This window comes from Ammospiza caudacuta, chromosome 5, assembly GCF_027887145.1.
Source record: "Ammospiza caudacuta isolate bAmmCau1 chromosome 5, bAmmCau1.pri, whole genome shotgun sequence".
NCBI lineage: Eukaryota > Metazoa > Chordata > Aves > Passeriformes > Passerellidae > Ammospiza > Ammospiza caudacuta.
In genome coordinates this window covers 45,302,242-45,324,215 of record NC_080597.1, presented here as the reverse complement: position 1 = coordinate 45,324,215, position 21,974 = coordinate 45,302,242, and the positions used below count along the sequence as shown (strand labels likewise).

At 39.7% G+C, this 21,974-nt stretch overlaps 1 protein-coding gene across 1 annotated transcript in view; it reads left to right on the top strand.

Moving 5' to 3' along the window:
- The window catches only part of TBK1 (TANK binding kinase 1), a 28,416-nt gene extending 11,892 nt beyond the window's left edge, over positions 1-16,524 (top strand). Inside the window, exons 8-21 of the mRNA XM_058804691.1 lie at positions 358-537; positions 1,857-2,053; positions 3,627-3,685; positions 4,818-4,909; positions 5,348-5,449; positions 7,442-7,520; positions 8,373-8,494; positions 8,620-8,696; positions 9,039-9,078; positions 11,450-11,551; positions 11,641-11,737; positions 12,745-12,851; positions 13,163-13,234; positions 14,067-16,524. Coding sequence (XP_058660674.1) covers positions 358-537; positions 1,857-2,053; positions 3,627-3,685; positions 4,818-4,909; positions 5,348-5,449; positions 7,442-7,520; positions 8,373-8,494; positions 8,620-8,696; positions 9,039-9,078; positions 11,450-11,551; positions 11,641-11,737; positions 12,745-12,851; positions 13,163-13,234; positions 14,067-14,118 — 1,378 coding nt within the window. The 3' untranslated portion in view covers positions 14,119-16,524. The remainder of the gene's footprint in view (positions 1-357; positions 538-1,856; positions 2,054-3,626; positions 3,686-4,817; positions 4,910-5,347; positions 5,450-7,441; positions 7,521-8,372; positions 8,495-8,619; positions 8,697-9,038; positions 9,079-11,449; positions 11,552-11,640; positions 11,738-12,744; positions 12,852-13,162; positions 13,235-14,066) is intronic.
- Positions 16,525-21,974: the final 5,450 nt, after the last annotated feature.

Below are 21,974 nucleotides of genomic sequence, written 5' to 3'. Positions count from 1 at the left end.
GCTGGGTATAATGCTACGGAGATGGCAGAAAATGGCCTCAGCTCTACAACGTAGACTTCGTAAATTTTATGTAATTTTTGCTGTGTGACTGAAATTTCTTAAATACAAAAAAAACCAAAAAAACTTGATAGTTAGGCCTGAAAAGGAAAGATGTAAAGTACATGTGTTAATGAAAAACAATGGACATTGCCCTTGAACATTTTGTTGCTCATTGTAGGAAAAAAGGCACTCACGTATTCTTTAAGGGATAATAGATGTGTGTGCGTGAGACAAGTCAAATGAATTGTTGTGATTGGTTGCAAGATAAAGTGTTCCAAGTAGAACCAAGTTGTCTCATCTCTCCCTGGTGTCCTCTAGGGGTCTGCAAGTACTGCTCACACCTGTCCTTGCGAATATTCTTGAAGCAGACCAGGAGAAATGCTGGGGATTTGACCAGTTTTTTGCAGAGACGAGTGACATACTGCACCGAATAATAATCCACATCTTTTCATTACAGCAGATGACCTTGCACAAAGTTTATATTCACAACTATAACACGTAAGTGCTCTCTCTCTTTGTGTTACTTTACTCTTGTTCAGGCTAACAGCACTGTGACCTCAGATCACCAGTTACAAATTCACTAACCTGTGACCTCATGTCACCAGTGTTACAAGTTCAGTCACCTCTCCTTGGCAGTTTCTCTGAGGAAGTAAAAGGACGCAATTCTCCTGCATAGTCATAGTGCATATAGAAACATGTTGACCAAAAATAAAAATAATGTCTTCAAGCATACAAAGTGTGCAGATTGTCTGTGGTGTAAAACTCTCACAGGGGCTCTGAAGTGGTAATTGGTGCAGTTTAGGATCCTGATTTGGATGGGGTTCACTTTATGACCACGAAGTGCTGATGTTAAAATCTGTAAGATGTACAAACATAAATGCCTTTTCTCTGCTGTGTTACAGGTAATACAGAGCACGTGTTAATTTCTAATACACAGATACATACTGTTATTTCATCAAATGTGTAAATACAGTCCTGCCCACTTCAATTTTTCTTTTCTATTCCATCACTTTTATTTTGAGAGAGCCCAACTACTTTTTTTGCAGAGAAATCTTGCTTCTAATTTTTATTATTGTTTACATGTGTGATTATTTAACTAGTTGTAGTATTAAGAAGTAATAGTGTACTAGTGCTGCACAGGAGGCAAACTGGTCCTTCCCTTTAGTGTACTGATGTTTTTTCTTCTTTGTGGGAGGTTTTGCTAGTTTGGTTTTTGGTTGCTGTTGTGGTAGTAGGCTTTTGTGGTGGGGTTTTTTGGGGGGGAGAGGTATGGTGGTATTATGAGTTCTTGTCCTTGTATCTATTGGTTGCTGTAAATAAAATTCCAAAGTGTCTTTGCTCTTCCTTATCACTGCTGTTTTAGGAAATAATCTGGCTATCTGTTAGCTTACTGGCTGAACATAATTTTTTGACATGTAAAACACCAGACTCTGCTTTTGGAGAGACCATCCATGTCCTTTCAAGAAAAGGATATGCCTTAGAAAACATAAGTAGGCTTCCTTCCCCTCATTTAGTGTTGCATGTTTTTACTGACCTTCAGACCAGAGCAATTTTGTTTAGACAGACATGCTTTGGCAGATAATCAGAGGTAGAAAGGAAGTTTAATATTTTCCAGGAAATAGCTTTTATTTTTGTAACACAGCAACCTAGGGTCTTAGGCACCATGCTACTGGTTTTTTACTTAGAAGTCCAGTGCTTTATTTGTAAACCCAGTTCTTAATTAATCAGAAATAAAAGCATTTAAATAATACAAAATCTGAATTGCTGAACTATTGTAGTGAGTCTAACTGCGACCAATTATATTGTTTGTATTATAGAGCTGCTATATTTCATGAGTTGGTCTACAAGCAGACAAAAATACCATCTCAGAATCAAGAACTGATATATGAAGGTCGGCGCTTAGTACTAGAGCCTGGCAGATTGGCACAGCAGTTCCCCAGAACAACAGAGGAGAATCCTATCTTTGTAGTAAGCAGAGAGGCTGTGAACATTGTTGGATTAATCTATGAAAAAGGTATATGAAAGTAATTTCCCTTTTCTCACAGCTGTCTTTTGTAAATAGTTTCTGTTACTTAATATAATTGTTTTATGTCTGTTATGTCTTAAAAATAATGATGAAGTTTTCTTTTGTTGATATCTGAAGTTCTAAGTATGCAGTCCAATGTTTTTCAAAACTGCTGAGTATCCAGAACATTTTTACAGAAACAGTAGGTGCTTGTAATGTTCCAAGTCCTTTGAACCTGAACATCTATGTGCTAAGATGTAATGGTGCTTATGGAGTTATGAACTGTTTTGAAGCATGACACTTTAAACAAGTAGAAAGAAACATTATAGAAAGTAACTCAAAGCTGGTTCTTTTGTTCCATTATTCACTAAGTGGAAAGTCAAGTTTTACTGTTTTTTTTAATTTGTTGTGAATGTGGTTAGCCTTTCAGTTAACAGAGGAGGTCTTTGCAATGTACATTTGCTCGGAAGATGAGGTAATACCATAACAGGGAAAAAAAAGAAATTAAGGTTTTGAATTTCCATTTATCATTGTGAGGCTTTTAGAGGGGCCTATGCCAGAGCCCTTTTGTAGTAAATGATGAGCAGGAGGACATGGCTGCAGTTGAGAGGTCAGTGTTGCTTTTTTCAGTATGTCCTAAATACTGACTGCTCTGGCCAGCTGGCACTCACACAGAGGTGCTGAAGAGTGTGGGTAGGTTAGCTGTTTGTGGAAGGATCAGCAGGGCCTTTGTATTGTGTCACAGAACTTTCTGAAGGAGCTAGTGAGCATGAGAACAAAGGAGATTCAGGTGGTGGGGACTGCCTGAGGCTGGTGAACGACTGAGGGAGCTGGGGTTGTTTAGCCTGGAGAAAAGGAGACTCAGGGGTGACCTTATCACTCTCTACAACTTCCTGAAGAGCGGCTGTGGTGAGCTGAGGGTCAGTCTCTTTCTCCGGGCGACAACAGACAGAACAAGAGGACACAGTCTCAAGCTGCGTCAAGGGAGATGCAAGTTAGAATTAAGAAGGAAGTATTTTACAGAAAGAGTGATCAGATACTGGAATCATCTACCCAGTGAGGTGGTGGAGTCATCATCCCTCGAAGAGTTCAAAAAAAGACTGGATGTGGCACTTGCTGCCATGATCTAGTTGAATTGTTGGGTTGGACTTGATGATCTTACAGGTCTCTTCCAGCCTTGAATTTCTGTGTTTCTGTGGTGAAGTGCTACCCTTAAGAGCCTCAGTGAAAACAAGGAGCCATGTGATGAGAAGGGAATGGTCTCCTATGTGGGCAAACGTGGTGCAGAAGAACAGAGAGAAACAGTTGGCTCTCTCAGTGGAGAGAGGTTGCAAGTGGAGACCTGCATGAATTCTGTGCTGTGCAGAATGTTCAGAAGTGAGTCTGGAAAAGGAAGGACAATTTGCTGAAGATACCAAGTTATTTAAAACAGTTAAGACAAAGGCTTGTTTTAAAGGAGTGCATAAGAAGCACATGATATTAAAAGGCATAAAAGCAGTGTACAGAGTGGGGAGGGAAAACAATCTGAACTTTTGAAGTCTCTTCTCAAAAATAAAATACAGACACTTGTTTTATGTTTCAGTTTTACTTCCTAAAGTACATCAACGTTACGATTTGGATGGGGATGCCAGTATGGCTAAAGTGAGTAATTACCATTTTAAATAATATATATGGATAATGATACTGAAATGAAAGCTACTTAATTTTCAAATTAATAATGTTAATAAAACTATTTTAGAATGCTAATGAGGATAGTGGCTGATAGAAATATATTTATTAACAAAGGATCTAAAACTATATTCAAGCTGTACTTTTGTATGCAAAATATGGTTTGGGTTTTTTTTTAAAACCAAACCCAAAGTCCAGTCTTCTAAATTCAAAATGCTCTGTTACTGTATAATTCAGCGTTGGTGGGGAAAGGAGCCTTACACTGTGTAGACCTGAAATGAGTTAGAGGCTTCATAACTTCTAATGGTGCAGAATTTAACATTAGAAAAATAACTCTTGCTCAATAGAGAGATGTCTGCAGGACTCTGCAGAAGGGTGGAATTTCTGTTGCCTCTTAGAAACTTTCAGAATCTGTGGGAGACAAGTAAAGGATGTTGCATTGTTTTGGTTGTTTTTCTAAAACTACTGAATGTATGCACAGCCCTACTTGACTTTGTGATTTTCACTTATACATGTGAAATACTGACTGCTGAGGAGCCTTTTATTCAGACATGGTAGTGTTGAAAATGTATGCCCCTTTAAATACCAGTAATCTTGAAAATTAATTAACAGAAAAGCATCAGTTGATACTAATTATTTAAAGTATTGTGAATTATAATATTTGAAACTTTGTTCTCAATTCTAAATAATACAGCAATCTTGTAAGTGGAATTGGCTAAATTTAGAGAGTCTCTAGCCTTAGAATTTTAAAAAGGGTCAGTTTTTGGAAGTTCATTTTAGTGTATGTGCTTGATTCCTAAAATATTGAAGAAATGTACTTGTAACTTTGACAGAAATAGTAAGTTGAGTCATTTTTGTTTGTGAGATTTGTTTTCATCCCTAACAAGTGCTTCAGCATAACTGGAAAACCCATGTTTAGCTCTGCCTTCGTAATGGCTGTTTGGTTGTTGCCTGATGAAAGCTTAGGCCAAGTTGCACATTTTAAACTACCTTCCTCATGTTGCTTTCTTTTATTAATCTGTATTGCTTTGTTGTGATGTATTGTCTTGAAGCAATTGTTAAGAGAATGCCAGATCATTACTTATGCTGGGTATTTTTCCTCCAGGCAGTGACAGGCATTGTATGTTATGCCTGTAGAGTTGCCAGTTCTTTGCTACTTTACCAGGAGCTGATGAGAAAGGGAATTCGATGGCTGATGTAAGCAACTGACTGCATTTCATTGTGCTTTTTTCTTTTAATTGAGATATGCCTTGATTATCAATACATAATTCTGTCATCTCTTGATATCTTGGAGGTTTTGTTTATCCTTGAGTATGGATAGGCTGAATTTCTCCCTTTTTCCTGTCATTAGGGAAACAATTTTTTTTTTAAATAATTAAAGTTAAGGTGTTTGCAAATTTACTTTCTTCTGTGTACAATTTAAGTCTAACTTCTGGTAACATGCAGATGGCATTGAACAGCTTGCACAAGGTATTTTTATATGAGGATTATGTTAATGCATCTCTAACTGAAAACAATTCCTCCTGGCAATTATTGCTGCAGGTATATTACTGTGTTACTGATTGCTGGTAGGATGGCAGTTGAATACTTTTATTCATTACTTTATACTTATAGACTAATGCTTCACTTTTTTAGTGAAATAATCAAGGATGATTACAATGAAATGGTTCATAAAAAGGCAGAGATTGTCATCAGGCTGGATTTCTGCAGCAGAAACATTGAGAAAGCTGAGAAAATGTGAGTAGAAGCAGTACATCGTACACATTGATTCTTCATTATAATTTTTAGTGACAACAGTATTATAAGTTATGATTATTTGCAGTGTTTTTGCATATAAAAATTAAATTTGAGTCAGCATGGATTTTCTGATGGCACTGACTTAAGCAGATTTAGTCATATATGTTACTTAAGTTAGAGTATTAATTTTGCTGCTTCACCTTATAAGAACAAGTAATTACTAATTAGTGGTAACTGTGTGTGTTCTTTTTCTCCTTCTCTGACTCAGCTCATTTGCCCTTACTGACTCTAGAAGCTATAGTAAAGCTTGGACAAAGAATCAAGTAGCTTTGCTTTCATTAGTGCTTTTGCTGCTACATTTGGTTGCATATGACTTCAAATACTGCCCCTTACACAGTTTTAAGACTGTAGCATTTTCTGTGTGGAAGGAATTTTCATGTCGAAATACAACACAGAGCAGCTGCAAAAAAACCCCCAAACAACCAAGCCCAGCCCCCCTTGGTCCCTTCCCAGGAAGGTGTTATTCTTAGGCAGTGTGATAGGAACTTTAAATAGCACCTCTTCTTAGCATTCTCCTATGGGTGGTAGTTTTCCTGTTCTACCTACTGCCAGTCTTTCCCAAATGGTCTCTTAGTCATGAGATTTTCTAAACTTCTCACCAGGCTGCTCTGAAAATGCAGATACCCACGAGGTGATTAACACACACATGTAGAACCACTGGGTTTGCAGAAGAGACTTAAGAATTAGACTTAAACCTGTTGGAGCTGCTATGCCTGTGCAAACTGAGCACCTTGTACGTAGTAATTGTGGATGCTCAAGGGTTTGACAGATTTGCTCTTTGTGTGCCAAGCCTACCTTAAAACCCAGGTGTGTCTGTTTGTGCTGGCTTCAAAACCACCACAAAAGCACAACAGTGAAATAGTGAAGTTGGTAACTTGCGACATAAGACCTGTGCAGCCTAGATACAAATCATCAGGGCAAGAACCCAAACTCCCTTCAAGCCCATTTGTACTAGCTGGCAGGACTAGATCTTGCTCAGTCTGTGTTTGGTTCAGATAGTTTCTTCCTGCATTCTGCCAGAAGAAAGCCACTCAGAAGAAACCACTGTCACTTCTGTTTTGTGACTCTGAGTACCTCAGCAGTAGTTTGAAAAAAAAAAAAGACATTAAGACATTCATTTGCTAACTGGAGTAGTTCTCATGTGAACAGAAATTTTCTATGTTGTTTGCACGTGGTCTTTTGGCCTCTTACAAAGGGGCAGGATTTTCAGTTTGTTTGACTTTGCTAACTCCTTAAAAGTCTTCTAAAGGACATGTCCTCTTGTTTGTCCTTCCTTTTCAAGGCTGTGCTTCAAAGCATGACAATACAAAGTCCTTATTTGAAAAGAAAGGCTTTGAAATATTTGAAATAAAGCATTGCACTTGAGTGAAGCATGTATTTTTTGAAAGCAGTTGAACTGTTTGTGATAGTGTTTTTAAAACTAAATTGTACATGAGACTCAATAGAAAAAATATTGTCCTGAATAATTTATTTGGCACTTGAGCTATGGTCATATGAAAAGTATCAGTAAGAACAGATGGTCATACTGATATCATACATATCCCAGCCTTTAAACATTTAACCCAGTAAGTTTTCTCAGAAAAGCATTTTGTTACATTGAAGTATTAGTGTGTTAATGACTACTTTAAGTACCTTTAGTTTGATAAGATAAAAAAAATTACTTGGTGAAGGGAAATAGTCTTCCACTGCCTGTCAAGTACAAGTAATAAAACTAGAATAAAGAATTCAGGAATGGAAATTTCAACTTTATTTTAACAGTTCCAGTATACGAAAAAAAAATCAAGGAATATTTTTTAAATCTAAAATCTTTCCATTGTTAGTGGCCACATAAATTTGTCAGTTTCATGGTTGTTGCTTGACAGATTCAAGAAATACTTTGAGTGTATTCACTGCTTGTTTATTTTTTTTCAACTGGTTTTTTTTGCTGGACAGATATGAAAATTTGATGCAGATCAACTTGGAAGCATCAGAAGTGGAGGAAATTTCAGAGATACATACGAAACTCCTGCGGGTAAGTGTCTGACAAAGTTACACTGTCATTCTGAACAGGGTGTTCTACAGAAAATGCCAAATACACAGTAACACAGGCTTCTGGGAATAGCAACTCAGAAATTTCAATGTAGCTTCTAGATTGCCAGTTGTTAAAATGTCCATACTAATGTGAATATCTTTCTGAAAACAGAGCAGATCCTTTCATATTAGCTCAGTGTAATGAAAATGGGTTCCTGAAAATACATTCCTGTTTTCTAATACTCAAGAATTATAACATTGAAATATATTTTGCTGTGCTGTATTTTCTTTTCCATTTTTTCGTTTCCTTAAGGAATTATTGACTACTTTGTTGGCTTTCTAAAATGTTACATTCATGAACACACTTCAAAGTGATCTGCTTTGAAATGTGCATCATGTTTCCAGACATGAAAGGAAAAATTAAAAATAACTTAATACACTGGGAGCAGATAAAAAGTTCTCCATTCTAAAAGGAAAAGATGATTAGTGCATTTTTATTTTGAAGATTGTATGAACTGCAGAGAAAGGAAGGTATGAATCATGTGGATAGTTATTATATGAATTCTTAATAAACCAGAAGAATAAGGCTAGAAGTAAATAAGGGATTTATGAAAGGGTGAAAGTTATTGTTGAATGAAAGTAAATTTTAACTAACAGAAATGCCAGCATCAAATATAATTCTTTCTTTAATAATACCTTGCTTTATCTGCTTCTAGCTAAGCCTAGGCAGATAATTTGACATATTTCTTTAATGGAGATCAGTGAAACAAACAAGTTTGTAGTATTAATGTGCTCAAGTAATAATTTTTCACTTTACCTAGTGGTAAGATTGAACCTTCTTGCTCTTATGCAGCTCTCCAGTTCTCAGGGCACTGTAGAAACTAGTCTGCAAGATATCAAAACCAAACTTTCTCGTGACGGTTTACTGTCTGACACCTGGGCTAATCAGGAAGGCATGCATCCAAAAGACAGAAAGTGAGTAACTACTTACTGTTCTAATATGTGTTGAATTCTGCATTGAGTTGTAGTTCACAAAGCTCCTTTATAGGTACTTGAGTTTATGTATAAAACATCTCATTTTCTTCCTTTTGTCACTCTAGTCCAGAAAGGCTTCAGGCACTGCTGTCTTCCATTACAGACATCTACTATCAGTTCAAAAAAGACAAAGCAGAACGAAGTAAGTAATTTATTTGATTCACTTTTAACATAAAATGTAATGCAAGGGACAGGTCAGTCTTAGTTTGACTAGGGTACTAGTGGTAGGTATGGACAGTTAGCCACAGTGCATATGTCTGTAGGTCCTTAGTGTGATACCATGCTAGAGCCCTTATGAATGAAACACCACTATTAATAGCATAAATTTGAATTGCAAGACTAGAGAGGAGGAAAAACATGTATGACCACTTTGACCTGTAAAAAGAAGGAAACTATGTAGGAAGTGGATAAACTTAGTAGAGTTTTGCATAAATACATCTAGCAGAGTTAGATTGGTAATGTTTGTCATCTGCTCTGATCCTAGGGCTTCCTTATAATGAAGAACAAATACACAAGTTTGACAAGTAAGTTTTGAAGTTACCTTTGGGAACTACCATGATTGCTTTCAGGTCCTCCAAATGCTCTTGCCAATAACCCATTCTATTAATTTTATTGTAAATTGTAACCTCTTTAGGATTGCTTTGTAAAAAATTTCTTTTAAAAATCTTAAATACATAGGGGTACTAGCCTATGATAATGAGGTGCTTTCTGACTGTAGAGTTTTTTGACTGATAGGCCTTCTAAAAGGAAAATACCTGATTGTTATCTGGGCATAACTGTTTTGTAGGAAGTTCACTTCTTCCCTGTTTTTTGTCAGGCAGGCAAAAGCCGCAAGTAAGATTGAAATGACTTTGTAGCTAAGTGGACATAATTTTCTACAGATGAGTAAAGTGTGGACTAGCTGAATTAAATTCCAGAATGATTTAATCTTACAGGAAATATAAAATTAATTTTAGTCCCATTCTCCATGCTTGTTTATGATTGTCACTCATGCAAGGTGTTCACATTAAGCATCTGTGTGTAACTTGGGTCTCTAAACTCCCATAGTTTCCACTGATTCTATACTGCTGTACTTGTCTCAGCACTTACTCAGTTCCTCATATGCAGATGGCTAATGCCATTTAAATTGCTTTAAAATATCTGAGACATGCTCTGAGACTGGGACAAGTCAAATGGGAACCCTGTCAAATGGACAGGTGGTCAGAAGCAGGGCAGGATACCTTTGCTGAAGAAGAGAAGGTTGCATGGAGTCCTCCCAGTGGCCATCCAGTAGTTGAAGGGGGGGCTACAGGGAAGCCTGAGAGCCACTCTTCATCAGGAGCTGCAGTTATAGGACAAGGAGTGATGGCTTCAGGCTGAAAGAGGGGAAATTTAGGTTGGATGCATTGAAGAAGTTCCTCTCTGTGAAGCTGATGGGACACTGGAACAGGTTGCCCAGAGAAGTTGCAGCTGCCCCATCCCTGGCAGTGCTCTGTGACGGGGGCGTTGGAGCTAGATGATTTTTATGGTCCCTTCCAACCCAAACCATTATAAGATTCTATCTCAAATGGTGCTAGATGCTTATGTTTAAGTAAATGAATTATTCTCCTAGTGGCTGGTCACTTGCATGGTTCCCTAGACTTTGCTAAATGATGCATGAATTTAGACACCACTTAGATAATTTTCTAAAAAAATCTTTCTCTTCCTACCTTGAATGTGGCTTCACTTACAATTACAGATAAAAAGCTGTAATGCAGAGGGCACAACTTTGCCACTTGATTTTCCCATTGTGAAAGCTAAACTGAATAACTGCCAAGCAGAGGAGAGGGTTTTCTACTACTAAAACCATGTCCTTGTCTTAGTGTATGATAAACTTCAAATAAGTATGCTTAATTTTCATGAAATGAATACTGGTATATTGAATAGTGGTTTGAATACTGGTATATTTTCTACCATAGATATATCCCTGGGACTGTACAGGTTTGAGGTCCTAAGTCCATCTTTTTTATACCTGATTCACCCCACAGAAAAATGGCAGTGGCTTTTCTTTAAGATTGTGTGCTATTGTCAGCAGAGGCTGGCCTTTGTAATACTTATCTCTAGGCAGATAAGGGTAAGGGAGCAGCTCTCAATTTGAATTTTATTTTTTTGGTTGAATGATAGGTATGCATTCCTGATGACAGTCCAGCTACACTCTATCTACAATTTCATTAACAATATTTATTATGCAAGACTTAATGAAATGCCTGGACTAGGTGTTGGTCTGCAGTGTTGCCGTATCCTTTACACTTACTGGTGCAATGCATAGCATGGCTAGGCAACTACACTGGGACTATGTCTGCCACACTAACAAGAATTGGGGTTTGTTTTCCTTTCTTTTCCTTTTCTGCTTGTTTCTTTTTCCTCTTGTCATAAAATTAGGCTGACACTTCCTTTCTTTTCCTTTTCTGCTTGCTTCTTTTTCCTCTTGTCATAAAATTAGGCTGACACAAAACTCCTGTTCTTTTTCGTGCATGTATGTTACTCAATGCAAAGGATTATTCATATATGCTAGAAGTGCCAAGTATCTGCAGTAGGCAAATATGAAATAATTAGGACTGTTGTCCTTTCCATTTAGAATTCTGAAGTATACCAGCTGACTCAAGGAAGACATTTGACCATTTATTCATATACAAATATGAATATGAATACAAACAAAGTGCTTCAAATAATTTTTTTCCTCCATGCTAGGATATATTTTTGAAACAATTTTTTGTCATATCCTGTAGAATGTTGAGTTCTCACACATTACAACAGCCTGAATAAAGGTGGCTGCACAGATTTTAAGTTCACAAACCTTTCTCCAAATTTCAGAAAGTTAGAGGAATGGGGTTTTGAAAGCAGTATGACACTAGTTTGGTTGTTTCTCTGTTGCAGGCAGAAGCTGTATTTGCATGCTACAAAAGCCATAGCTCTTTTCAAAGATGAATGTGTCAGCAAGTATGAAACATTTTTGGACAAAGCTGATGACTGGACAAGGCAAGCTGTTGATTTCTTTAATGTTTGGCAATGTTCATTGCACCACTTTTATATAAGCAGCTCTTAAATGAAAACTCTTTTTCTTTTAGGAAAATGCTTCACACAAGGAAGCAATTACTGGCTCTCACCAACCAGTGTTTTGGTATTGAAGAAGAGGTGTCCAAATACCAGGATTATATAAATGAGGTAGAATGCTTCAAAATTATGGGAAGCATTTGCATAGTTAAAAGACTTCCACATATTTTCATGTCAGTAGTGTTGCTAATAGTGAGTCTTACATTAATGCAGTTGTATTAAAAGTGCTGTATGTGGTCTGCAGGAGCTTCATTGCCATGTCATATTGAATGGTGGTTTTTTTTGAATATATGAATAATGTGATTTTGTGAATTGTAACTTGATTTTGGAATTTGGTGCGGCTAGTTTGGTTTGGGATGGTGTTTGTTTTTACTTGCGTGGGGTTTTTTTGGTGGAGTTTGTGGGTTTGGATGAGTTGGGGGTTTTTTTGATAATGTTAGCAATTCCCTCCCAAAAAAAAAATCAGTGCAAATGGATGTGGGTTCATTGAGAAATGTTCTGTGCAACTGTTACCATAATATTTTCAGAGCACCTAGAGGATTATCCTCATTCTCTTATGAAATATAAAAATGCTGCTTACATATTCAAGATGATGGGATACAAACTTAAGGATGTTAAACTGATGATTTGGATGGTGACTCTGCAGGGTGCAAACTTATCAGAATTACCTCAGGATTGAGAGAATAAGAGCATTTTCATGTAAAATTATTGTTTTCTAGAAAGGAAAAAAAGCTATTGCTAATTGTAAAATCAGTTTAGGAATAGTGGACAGCAGCATTTTACTTGTTCTTTGTACTTTAGTTGCACCACTAATCCATTGATTGGAATCCTGCTGCCCTAGGATATCTACAGACATAACAAACAGATAATTCTTCCTTTCCAGAGTTTATTATGAAAGTATTAGATAAGAAGATGGAACAAACCAGGGAATTATTGGTCATGTCAATACAAAACTTGCTGTGATGATCTCATCTTGGAGCTTATCAGCCACCTTAGTACTGTAATGAATTTATGACATATCACAACAACAGAGAATTTTAAAAAGGATTTTAAGGTGGGCATCAAGATATACATGACAACTTCTATTGTAACTTAAATTTCCTTTTTATCTATTACAGTTACAAGATGCCCTGCCACAGAAAATGTTTGCAGCTTCCAGTGGAATGAAACATACGATGAATACAGTCTATCCAAGCTCAAACACATTAGTGGAAATGACTCTTGGGTGAGAATTTTTTAAGGGGATTGATGTAATACTGTATGCTTGCTATACAGGGAAATTGAAAAAAAAATTTAATTGCTTAGTGATTGTTGTATTAAGATCAAGAATTTTAGATTGCTATAGGGGTGGCACAGATTTGGAAGTGAGTGAGGGACAGCACTACTGTATCATCTGTCTCTTTGTAAATAAACAACTTACCTGTCCCTTATTTTGTATGTAATGGCAAGTTGCTGAAAACTGTTGTAGTAAGGGATCAGAGCAGCTATCTATACCAATAAAAACTTTAATATTTATTTTGCTTCTGGTTACTACAGGATGAAGAAACTGAAGGAGGAAATGGAAGGTGTTGTTAAAGAGCTGGCTGAAAACAATCACATTTTGGAAAGGCAAGCAATTGTTTTCCCTTTTGGGGCTGAAACTTGGGGGAGGCTTCATTTGGTACATTTAGATCCAGAATTTAAAGTAAGGGAACAATTCTTTAATGTCTTTAACTGTAAATATATTTTGAGCTGTTCAAATGAGATATAACAAAAAAATAATTACTTAAAACCTTGGAACGGGGCTGTGTCAGAATGCTGATCTTACAGTAATTTTGTTGCATTTTTGTTTCATGTTACTTTTGTTTGGCTATAAACATTAAAATATAATAAAACAGAAATATAATAATATAAAATATAAATATAATAAAAATTCCTGTTGCACAGATGGATCAATTCTGAATTTAAACACAATAATGTTGCAGCAATGCAATGGTGCCTTTTAATTCCTCCCATTTAGAAGTTATTTTTGACAACCGTGGAATTACACCAATCTGAATTGATGATTTTGCAGTTTTCAGATTGCTTAAATAAAGTGAAGAGGTAAACATTTTTCTTAAAATACTGAGAGGTTATTGTCATTATCACATACAGACTGATTTTGATTTTTTTTTCCTATGAAGATGAGAAAATATATAAAAATAAGTATCTCTTTAAAGTTCCAGGGTAAATTGCTGGTAGAGTGGAGTTTAGCTTCAATCTGAATTAGTTTTTTGTTCCCCACTCCCAGTCCCATACTTGCAGCAAAGCTTCCTTTCTTCCATCTTCTTTGCAGATATAAAAGTTAGTTACAAATGCTTCTCTTGGCATGTAACAAGTGAAAGGAAAGCCCCATAAAGAAATTAAAGATTGATTCTATAGTCTAATCAACCACCTAAAAATGTACTTTTTTATGGTTTAGATTTGGTGCCTTGACAATGGATGGTGGCCTGCGGAACGTGGATTGTATCTAGCTTCCAAAGGACCTGAAGTGGACTTGTAAATTTTTTCAAAGGGAAAAAATATTGTTGGGACAGTTGAAAGCAGAACCTCTATCCAGGATTTTTTTTTCCTTCAGCAACTGTATTATTAAAGAAAATGTAAATATGTATAATATGTAAATACAAAAGAAATATATATCTTTTCTTGGTCACTTTTAGGATAGAATAATTTCTGGCAGGGAATTGAGCCCCTTGGAGGATCTCTGAGGAGTCCTGAAGGGAAAAGTATTGTTGATGAAATTGACATTTGTCTGCTTTGAATATTGCCCTTTTTTTCAGAATGCAATTTAGTCTTCATTGCAAGAGGACTTGCAGTACTCCAAAACACCGTTGTATAAAGGGTATTTTGGATTAACTCCAACAACCACTGTTATGTAGGAGTCTAGCTGAATGACTGTGATCATCACAGAACATGATGAATGTTTTAAATGAAATGTTTTTAAATGAATGTGAATAGGGACTAAGAGTGCAGAGAGGACAGAACGGAAATGCATTTCTCTTTCCTTCACATTCAAATTGTTAGTTCTCTTCTACTTGAGAAAGCAAATTCACAATATTTTTTAAGTTCTCTAAATATTTGGTGCCATGTTGTCTGTAATTGACTGCTTGGTATATGGAAGTTTTGCACTCCAGCTTGTCAGAATGAATGTAAAAGTCATTTTTTGGAGTCCAGCATTTTCAGACTTTCCCTGAAATCTTGTTGCTCACCACAACAATGGGTACTTAAAATGGCTTCTTCTTAATCTTATTTGCAGATATAATTTTTTTAAAAGGTTAAAAATTTGGTATGAGAAGAGTTTGTGGACAGACAGTATACTGGACAGTATCACACCTCAGTAGTAACTGAATGGTGGAGAATAAGTTACCAGTCTAGATTTGAAAAGGGACCACTCCCACTGCTGCCTTACAACTTTGGTACCAAACATTGATGGAAAATTTAATAAGACTGTATATTTATTTTCCATCATCAATAGTTACTATTTTCAGTGGTACATGATTGGGATGCAGAGATGCAAAGTGAAACATTCTGCTCCAAAATACATAGGAGATAAAGAACAGGAAATCAAAAATTCTGGAAACATCCCTTTGTTTGGATACTGCAGATGTACATACTTGTTTCAGATGAGCATGCAAGTATTACAGAACTCATTCCTTCCTTGTGGAAACCTGGTCGTGGATGTTCAGTGGTGTCAATAACACTTCTCATTGCTGCATTACACCTGTAAGAGCTGGACCAACTATATTTAGAATTTTCCATAATTACTGGTGGAACATTTAGATGTAAACTAAACAACATTGACCAGTGATAGCATCTGGTAATTTTGTGGTGCTTATTCCCTGCTTATCTGTCCAGGTCAGAAGACAAAGCATTTTAATTTCCTTTTTAGAAAATATTTGGAGAGAAACTTAGGAAATTTATAAATTAGTGTTTCACTTTAAAGAAAAAGGAAATTTGCTTGCCTTGATGTCCAAGACCTGCATTCCAGTGTTCTTGGTGAGAATCAAAAAAGGGAATTCAAACATTTTTACATTCATGTGAGCAGCTTCTGTCTCTGTCACCCAAAAAATCTAGCTATGCAAAAGGAGTGCAGCAGTTTGTCACATATCTTTCTTTGGCATTCTTAACAGTTTTAAAATACTGGAATTATATCTAACTGGAATGTTTTAATGCCTGCTTGTACATTTGTTCATTCACATCCACAGTCTCACTGAGTATCAGTAAAACACATGAATAAATGTTAAAAGAATTGGGCTCTCCAGATGTGCATAAACTGTATTTTGTTTCCAACATTATAACACTTTGTTGTTTCAAAGTTCTTAATCTTGAAAGAAATCAAACGCTAGGTGGAATATATAAGTTTCAACTTCCTTATACTGAAGCAGTCCAAAAAAGAAAGTTAATTGTAGTATAAGTATAGTCTGTATGTTGAAATATGTGCAGCATTCTTTTACATGTTTGAATTTTTTTGTTATATTTTATGTTCATTTTAAACATTGCTGGCTTTAGTCTTGCTGAATACATCAGTAATCTTAATCATGTTAAAATTTCTTTTTCTAAAGCAATTTTAACAAAGCAGTAGCTAAGGAACTTGAAGTAATCAGTTCATAATCTTCTGATTACGTTATTATGAAGCAAATAATTTTTCAAGTCAAAGCATAGTGTTGTACCATCAACTTTTTGCTCAAACTAAGTGTCCTGATGCTATGAATCTTGCTATTCATTTGCCAAAAAAAGTAATAGAAAGTAATATATGGTCCTTCTTCCTGAAGCTGGTTTACTGGTTTGGGGGGTTTAGCTGCATATATTAATTATCTGTTACTTGAACAAACCTGTCTTCATATGAATTGTGAAAATGCATGAGTGAACAGCTTAATGGCATAAATACATCATCAACCACTTATTGTACAGTGTGTACTTCTGCCTTTTCATAATTTAATTTTCTGTTAATTTCAGGACATCCTTACGAGATTTATTTTCTTGTAAGCACAATAGAGAACCTGAAACATGAAGTTGCCAATTGCAGCTCAGTTTGCATTATGCACCTGTTCAGAAAATGTGCCCTGCACAACAGAATCACTAGCGTTGGCAATATGGTAGAGCCACTAATTCTTCTATTTTTTTTTTTAATTTCTTGGTTGATATATGTTCTGAACTACAGTAATTCTTTTAATGGTGGTAAAAGTCCTAGTCTCTGCTCACTGGTAGAGCTCAAATCAGTTCTAATGTAGTCAATCACTGTAGAAGTAGTAATTGTAGAACAGTTCTGGATAGGCCTGAGCAGAACTGGGAAAAAGGGGAGTTGTTGGCTGAAAGAAGGGAGTACTGGAAGAAGAGGGAAGTAAAAGTCTTTGGTAATCTACAGGCTGTTCCAGGAGATCAGCATTCACTGTGACTGTGGTGAAAGCATTATACATTATTAATATAAACTGTTATTGAAACAAAAAACTCAGCCTACAACGTTGGTAAATCCTTTCTAATGGTGAAGAGAGGCAAGTGCCAGAACAGATTGCTCTGAGAACAGCAATACTGTTTGAAGAGGGTTTACAGGAACAGGTTAAGTTCTTGAGCTCTTGAGACTGATTCTGCCATTGTCAAGGCTTCATGACCTTCTATTTTTCTGTGCCCTAAGTAGCTTTATTTTTTATCAGTCACAAAAAAAAATTGGTAGGGGTAGTATCCCTCTGTGGAATTTGATATTTTGTCCCTGGTATTAGCTCAGGCAGCAGTAGTTGTAGGTGCACATCTTTTGGAGAACTTTGCTGCCTGTGTGCAGTAAGGCCGGCAGCGGCAGGTGAGCTGCTGGCGTGCTGCGGGCGGGCACGGCGCAGTTCTCCAACGCTGTGCTCCCGGAGCTCACACAAGTGTTGGATGCAAGCTCTGACCACCCCGGCCGCCACAGCCTCCCCACCCAGGTGTGGGTTACAGCAGCTCTACCCAGCTCTGGGAAGTATTTCCCAGTAGCTGCTTTAGGGAAGGGAGGCAGATCATTTTAATGAACCCATTGAAGCGCATCCCCAGCTCTTGTCAGCTCTCCCTGTGCCCAGGGCTGCCGCCGCATCCCGGAGCGCGTTCATGCCGAATGACGCGGGGTGTGTGCCTGCCGGGCGCGGGGCGGCGGACGGGCGGCGGGACTCGGGAGGTCGCGGGGAGGACGCGGAGCGGTGCAGCGCCTCCTTCGCCCCCGCCGCCTCCCCGCTCCCCTCGCCCGCGGCTGCCGTGTGCGTGAGGCGGGCAGAGGCGACGGGGCCGGCGCGCCCCGCTCCGCTCCGCATGGCGGCGGCCGCGCGGCACCGGCGGGAGAAGCCTCGGCGGGGCCGGGCGGGGCCCCCGCAGCCGCCGGACGCGCCCGCCGCCCGCCCGGACCCCGCGCTCGGCGGCCGCCGCCGCCCGGCGCCGCCGCGGCCCCGCCACGTCCGCACCATCTTCGAGGCGCCGCCGCCGCCGGAGCCCCCGCACCGCTTCGGGCCGGCGGCGGCGGGAGCGTGGTGCGACCTGTGCTGCCGCTTCGTGCTCTCGCAGGGCCTGCGCTGCGCCGGTGAGCGGCTCCGGCGGGAGCGGGCCGGGAGCGGCGGGGCCGGGGGGACGGGACACCCTCACAACACCCAGGGGCGCGGGGCCGGGTGAGGCGACTCCCGCTCCGCGCCCGGGAACGCGCTCCTCGCCCAGCCCCGACCGGAGCCGGGGTTTCGCCACGTGAAGCGTCGGAGCACGACGGCTGCCGAGAGGGAGCTGAATTGCCGGGACACCGGCCTGGCGTGGGGGTGGATGCGGGGTGATCCAGGTAAAAGTGCCCCGTCCCCACCCGACAGGAAGGTAACGCGGGCCACAGGTGTGCGGAGCGCTGCCCTGACGGCTCGGGTGTGCTGCCAGCCCTGCCGAGAGCCATGCTCTCCGCTCCCGGGTGTGCTGCCCGCCCTGCCCAGAGCCATGCGCTCCGCTCCCGGGTGTGTCCCCAGCCCTGCCCAGAGCCATGCGCTCCGCTCCCCGGCTGTGCTGCCAGCCCTGCCCAGAGCCATGCTCTCTGCTCCCGGGTGTGTTCCCAGCCTGCCGAGAGCCATGCTCTCCGCTCCCCGGCTGGCAGGGCCAAGCCCAAGGCAAAGCTGCGTCAGTGTTGCGCATCCCACATACACAGCATGTACGTGAACGTCCTTTTGCTCTCTGGCCTCTGGTTCTTAGTAGGCAAAGGTGTGTTTTCCTTTTCCTGCATAGAAAGCAACTTTCCTCCTTTGCACGCCTTTCGTTACCAATGCCACACTCTAAAATACAGCTATTTCATTCACCTTCTATCTACTGTGCTTTACAGTAGGACAACATATGTCACCTAGTGCTGGTGAAAATTCCTCTTTTACCATCCCTTGATTGATTGAAAAGGCTTTGGCCTTTTGTTGGGCTTCATGGTAACCTCGAGGGTGATTTCAGCATAGAACTCTTGGGCACGTTCACTTGGCTGGCTGTTCCTCACCCTCAGCTGCAGTGCTGCTGCACTTTCTAGGACAATCTGGAGCTATCCCTAGTGGTGTGACATGTTCAGGTGTGTGGTTTGCTCTAGATTTACATCACTGAGCCTTTGTTTAACAGCTGGTATTTGAAACACAGGGTGGAAAAGACAGGTCAATCTTCTCTTTTTTTTTCCGTCTTAAGGAGATGTAATAACCTCATACTGTCCTTTGCTGATAAATATAATTTATGTTACAACACATTCTTCTCATGGTTACACTCACTTTCAGTAGCTCTATTTTTACAGTCATTCTTGGAATGGAAATATTTTGGCTGTGAAAATAAAGTACGTTTATTTATCATTTGCACTAATGCACTGTTTGTTCTGACAGGATGTGTAGTGCACTGACGTGAAAACAGACCTTAGAAATAATATTTTTTTTTAATGATCAAATGCTCCATGACAAGGACTTCAAGTGTCACATTGGATTATGTATCTTCCAGCAACATTTTCTCAGAAAAATTACAGCTTACAATGTTTTTCCTTCTCCTCTGTGACAAGCTCAATTTTTATGAGGCATAGTACTTCAAGCTGCTCTTTTAAATTGCTGTTTAAGTAGCAGAGGAAACATTTGACTTTCATGATCTAGCATGAATATAATATTTAGAAGCTGTAAAGTGCTATGCAGATGAAAGGAGACACCAGCTAAGAGCACAAGGGCTGCTGTGAGAACCTCTGTTCTTGCCCACTTGGCAGCAACAACGGGTGAGCCAGGCTGGTGAGCCAGGCTGAGAAAGTGGCTGAGGGCAACAGAAAGAGGGACTGGGTCAGGACAGCTCAGCAGACCTGAAGGAGTGTGAGACTGGCTGCCCTCCTGGCTCAGAGTCACTAAACCCACTCTGGCCAGATGTCAGCCTACACCCAGAGTCACAGGCTCCTCTGTGAGCAAGTGAATGTAGGAGAGGCAGAAGTCCCTGCTTTAGGCAGCAGGCACGGCCGTGCTCAGCAGCTGAGCTGTGTCTGGAGTGGCCTTGAAAGCTGAGTTGGATGCATGCAGGACTATAGCCAAATCTATAGTGGCCTCTGTGGTGACCTCTGTGAAAATGCCACAGTCTCCTTTGGGTATCCCTTGCAATGCAGAGATTACAACAGAGGTCAGAAGTACCTTTCAAAGAGTTTAGTCTGCCTGGCAAGGTGTGACAGTGCTGGACGTTTCCCAGATAAACCTATGCTTTCCAGAAGCCACTTAATGTCATCTAAAAAGCCAAATAGAACAGCATCTTCCAGATGGGCATCTGGTAATAAAGCAGGATCTACATACTATATTCTCATAATTCTGAATCACAAAGACACAAATACTATATTTATTTAACTTACCTTTTCTCAGTACTGGTTGAAGTCAGATCAGACTCCCCAGATCATTGCCATTAGACATGACCTAAGTCAGATGTGGTGAGTGTAGTGACCAGGATAAAATGGCATGAGAAATTTCCTCTGGGATGGGGAAGCAGTCAAAAGGCACATCAAAGGAGTAATTTTAAAGTATTTAGATACAGACTTTTTTTCTGAAAGAAAAGTCTTTGGTTCTCTATGGGACTGGGGATTTCTTTGACTGTCTGTGTCCTTCCTTCCTTCCTTCCTTCCTTCCTTCCTTCCTTCCTTCCTTCCTTCCTTCCTTCCTTCCTTCCTTCCTTCCTTCCTTCCTTCCTTCCTTCCTTCCTTCCTTCCTTCCTTCCTTCCTTCCTTCCTTCCTTCCTTCCTTCCTTCCTTCCTTCCTTCCTTCCTTCCTTCCTTCCTTCCTTCCTTCCTTCCTTCCTTCCTTCCTTCCTTCCTTCCTTCCTTCCTTCCTTCCTTCCTTCCTTCCTTCCTTCCTTCCTTCCTTCCTTCCTTCCTTCCTTCCTTCCTTCCTTCCTTCCTTCCTTCCTTCCTTCCTTCCTTCCTTCCTTCCTTCCTTCCTTCCTTCCTTCCTTCCTTCCTTCCTTCCTTCCTTCCTTCCTTCCTTCCTTCCTTCCTTCCTTCCTTCCTTCCTTCCTTCCTTCCTTCCTTCCTTCCTTCCTTCCTTCCTTCCTTCCTTCCTTCCTTCCTTCCTTCCTTCCTTCCTTCCTTCCTTCCTTCCTTCCTTCCTTCCTTCCTTCCTTCCTTCCTTCCTTCCTTCCTTCCTTCCTTCCTTCCTTCCTTCCTTCCTTCCTTCCTTCCTTCCTTCCTTCCTTCCTTCCTTCCTTCCTTCCTTCCTTCCTTCCTTCCTTCCTTCCTTCCTTCCTTCCTTCCTTCCTTCCTTCCTTCCTTCCTTCCTTCCTTCCTTCCTTCCTTCCTTCCTTCCTTCCTTCCTTCCTTCCTTCCTTCCTTCCTTCCTTCCTTCCTTCCTTCCTTCCTTCCTTCCTTCCTTCCTTCCTTCCTTCCTTCCTTCCTTCCTTCCTTCCTTCCTTCCTTCTCTTCCCCACAGTGTATATGAGGAATTCCCAAGCTGAGCTTCAGGAGAGGTTAGGCTTTACTTTTACCATTTTTCAGTGGGTCTGTGCTTGTTTTAGAGTTTTTGTACACTCCTTGGTGTACCTCATAAAGAGAGGTGTAATCCCTGAACTACCAAGAAAAGATCTTTCTGCCTTTTGTGAGATTTTTGTTTGGAATTCACAAGTTTTCATGCTTCTGATAGAAAAATTCAAAATACTTTCATTTTATTTAGGGAAGCTAGATCTGAACAGAATAAAAAAGTGAAGATTAAGGATTGTCTATTTCAATGCAGTGCACAAGGTGCACATTATTCAAGCCATTTATTTTTTGAAAAGAAGTAAGGCAGTGCTGATATTCCTGGACCCCAGCCCAGAAAGAAAGCCAAGTGTAATGAAATCCCTCTGGGAAGGATACTTTGTAGTATCAAACTTCTTGCTG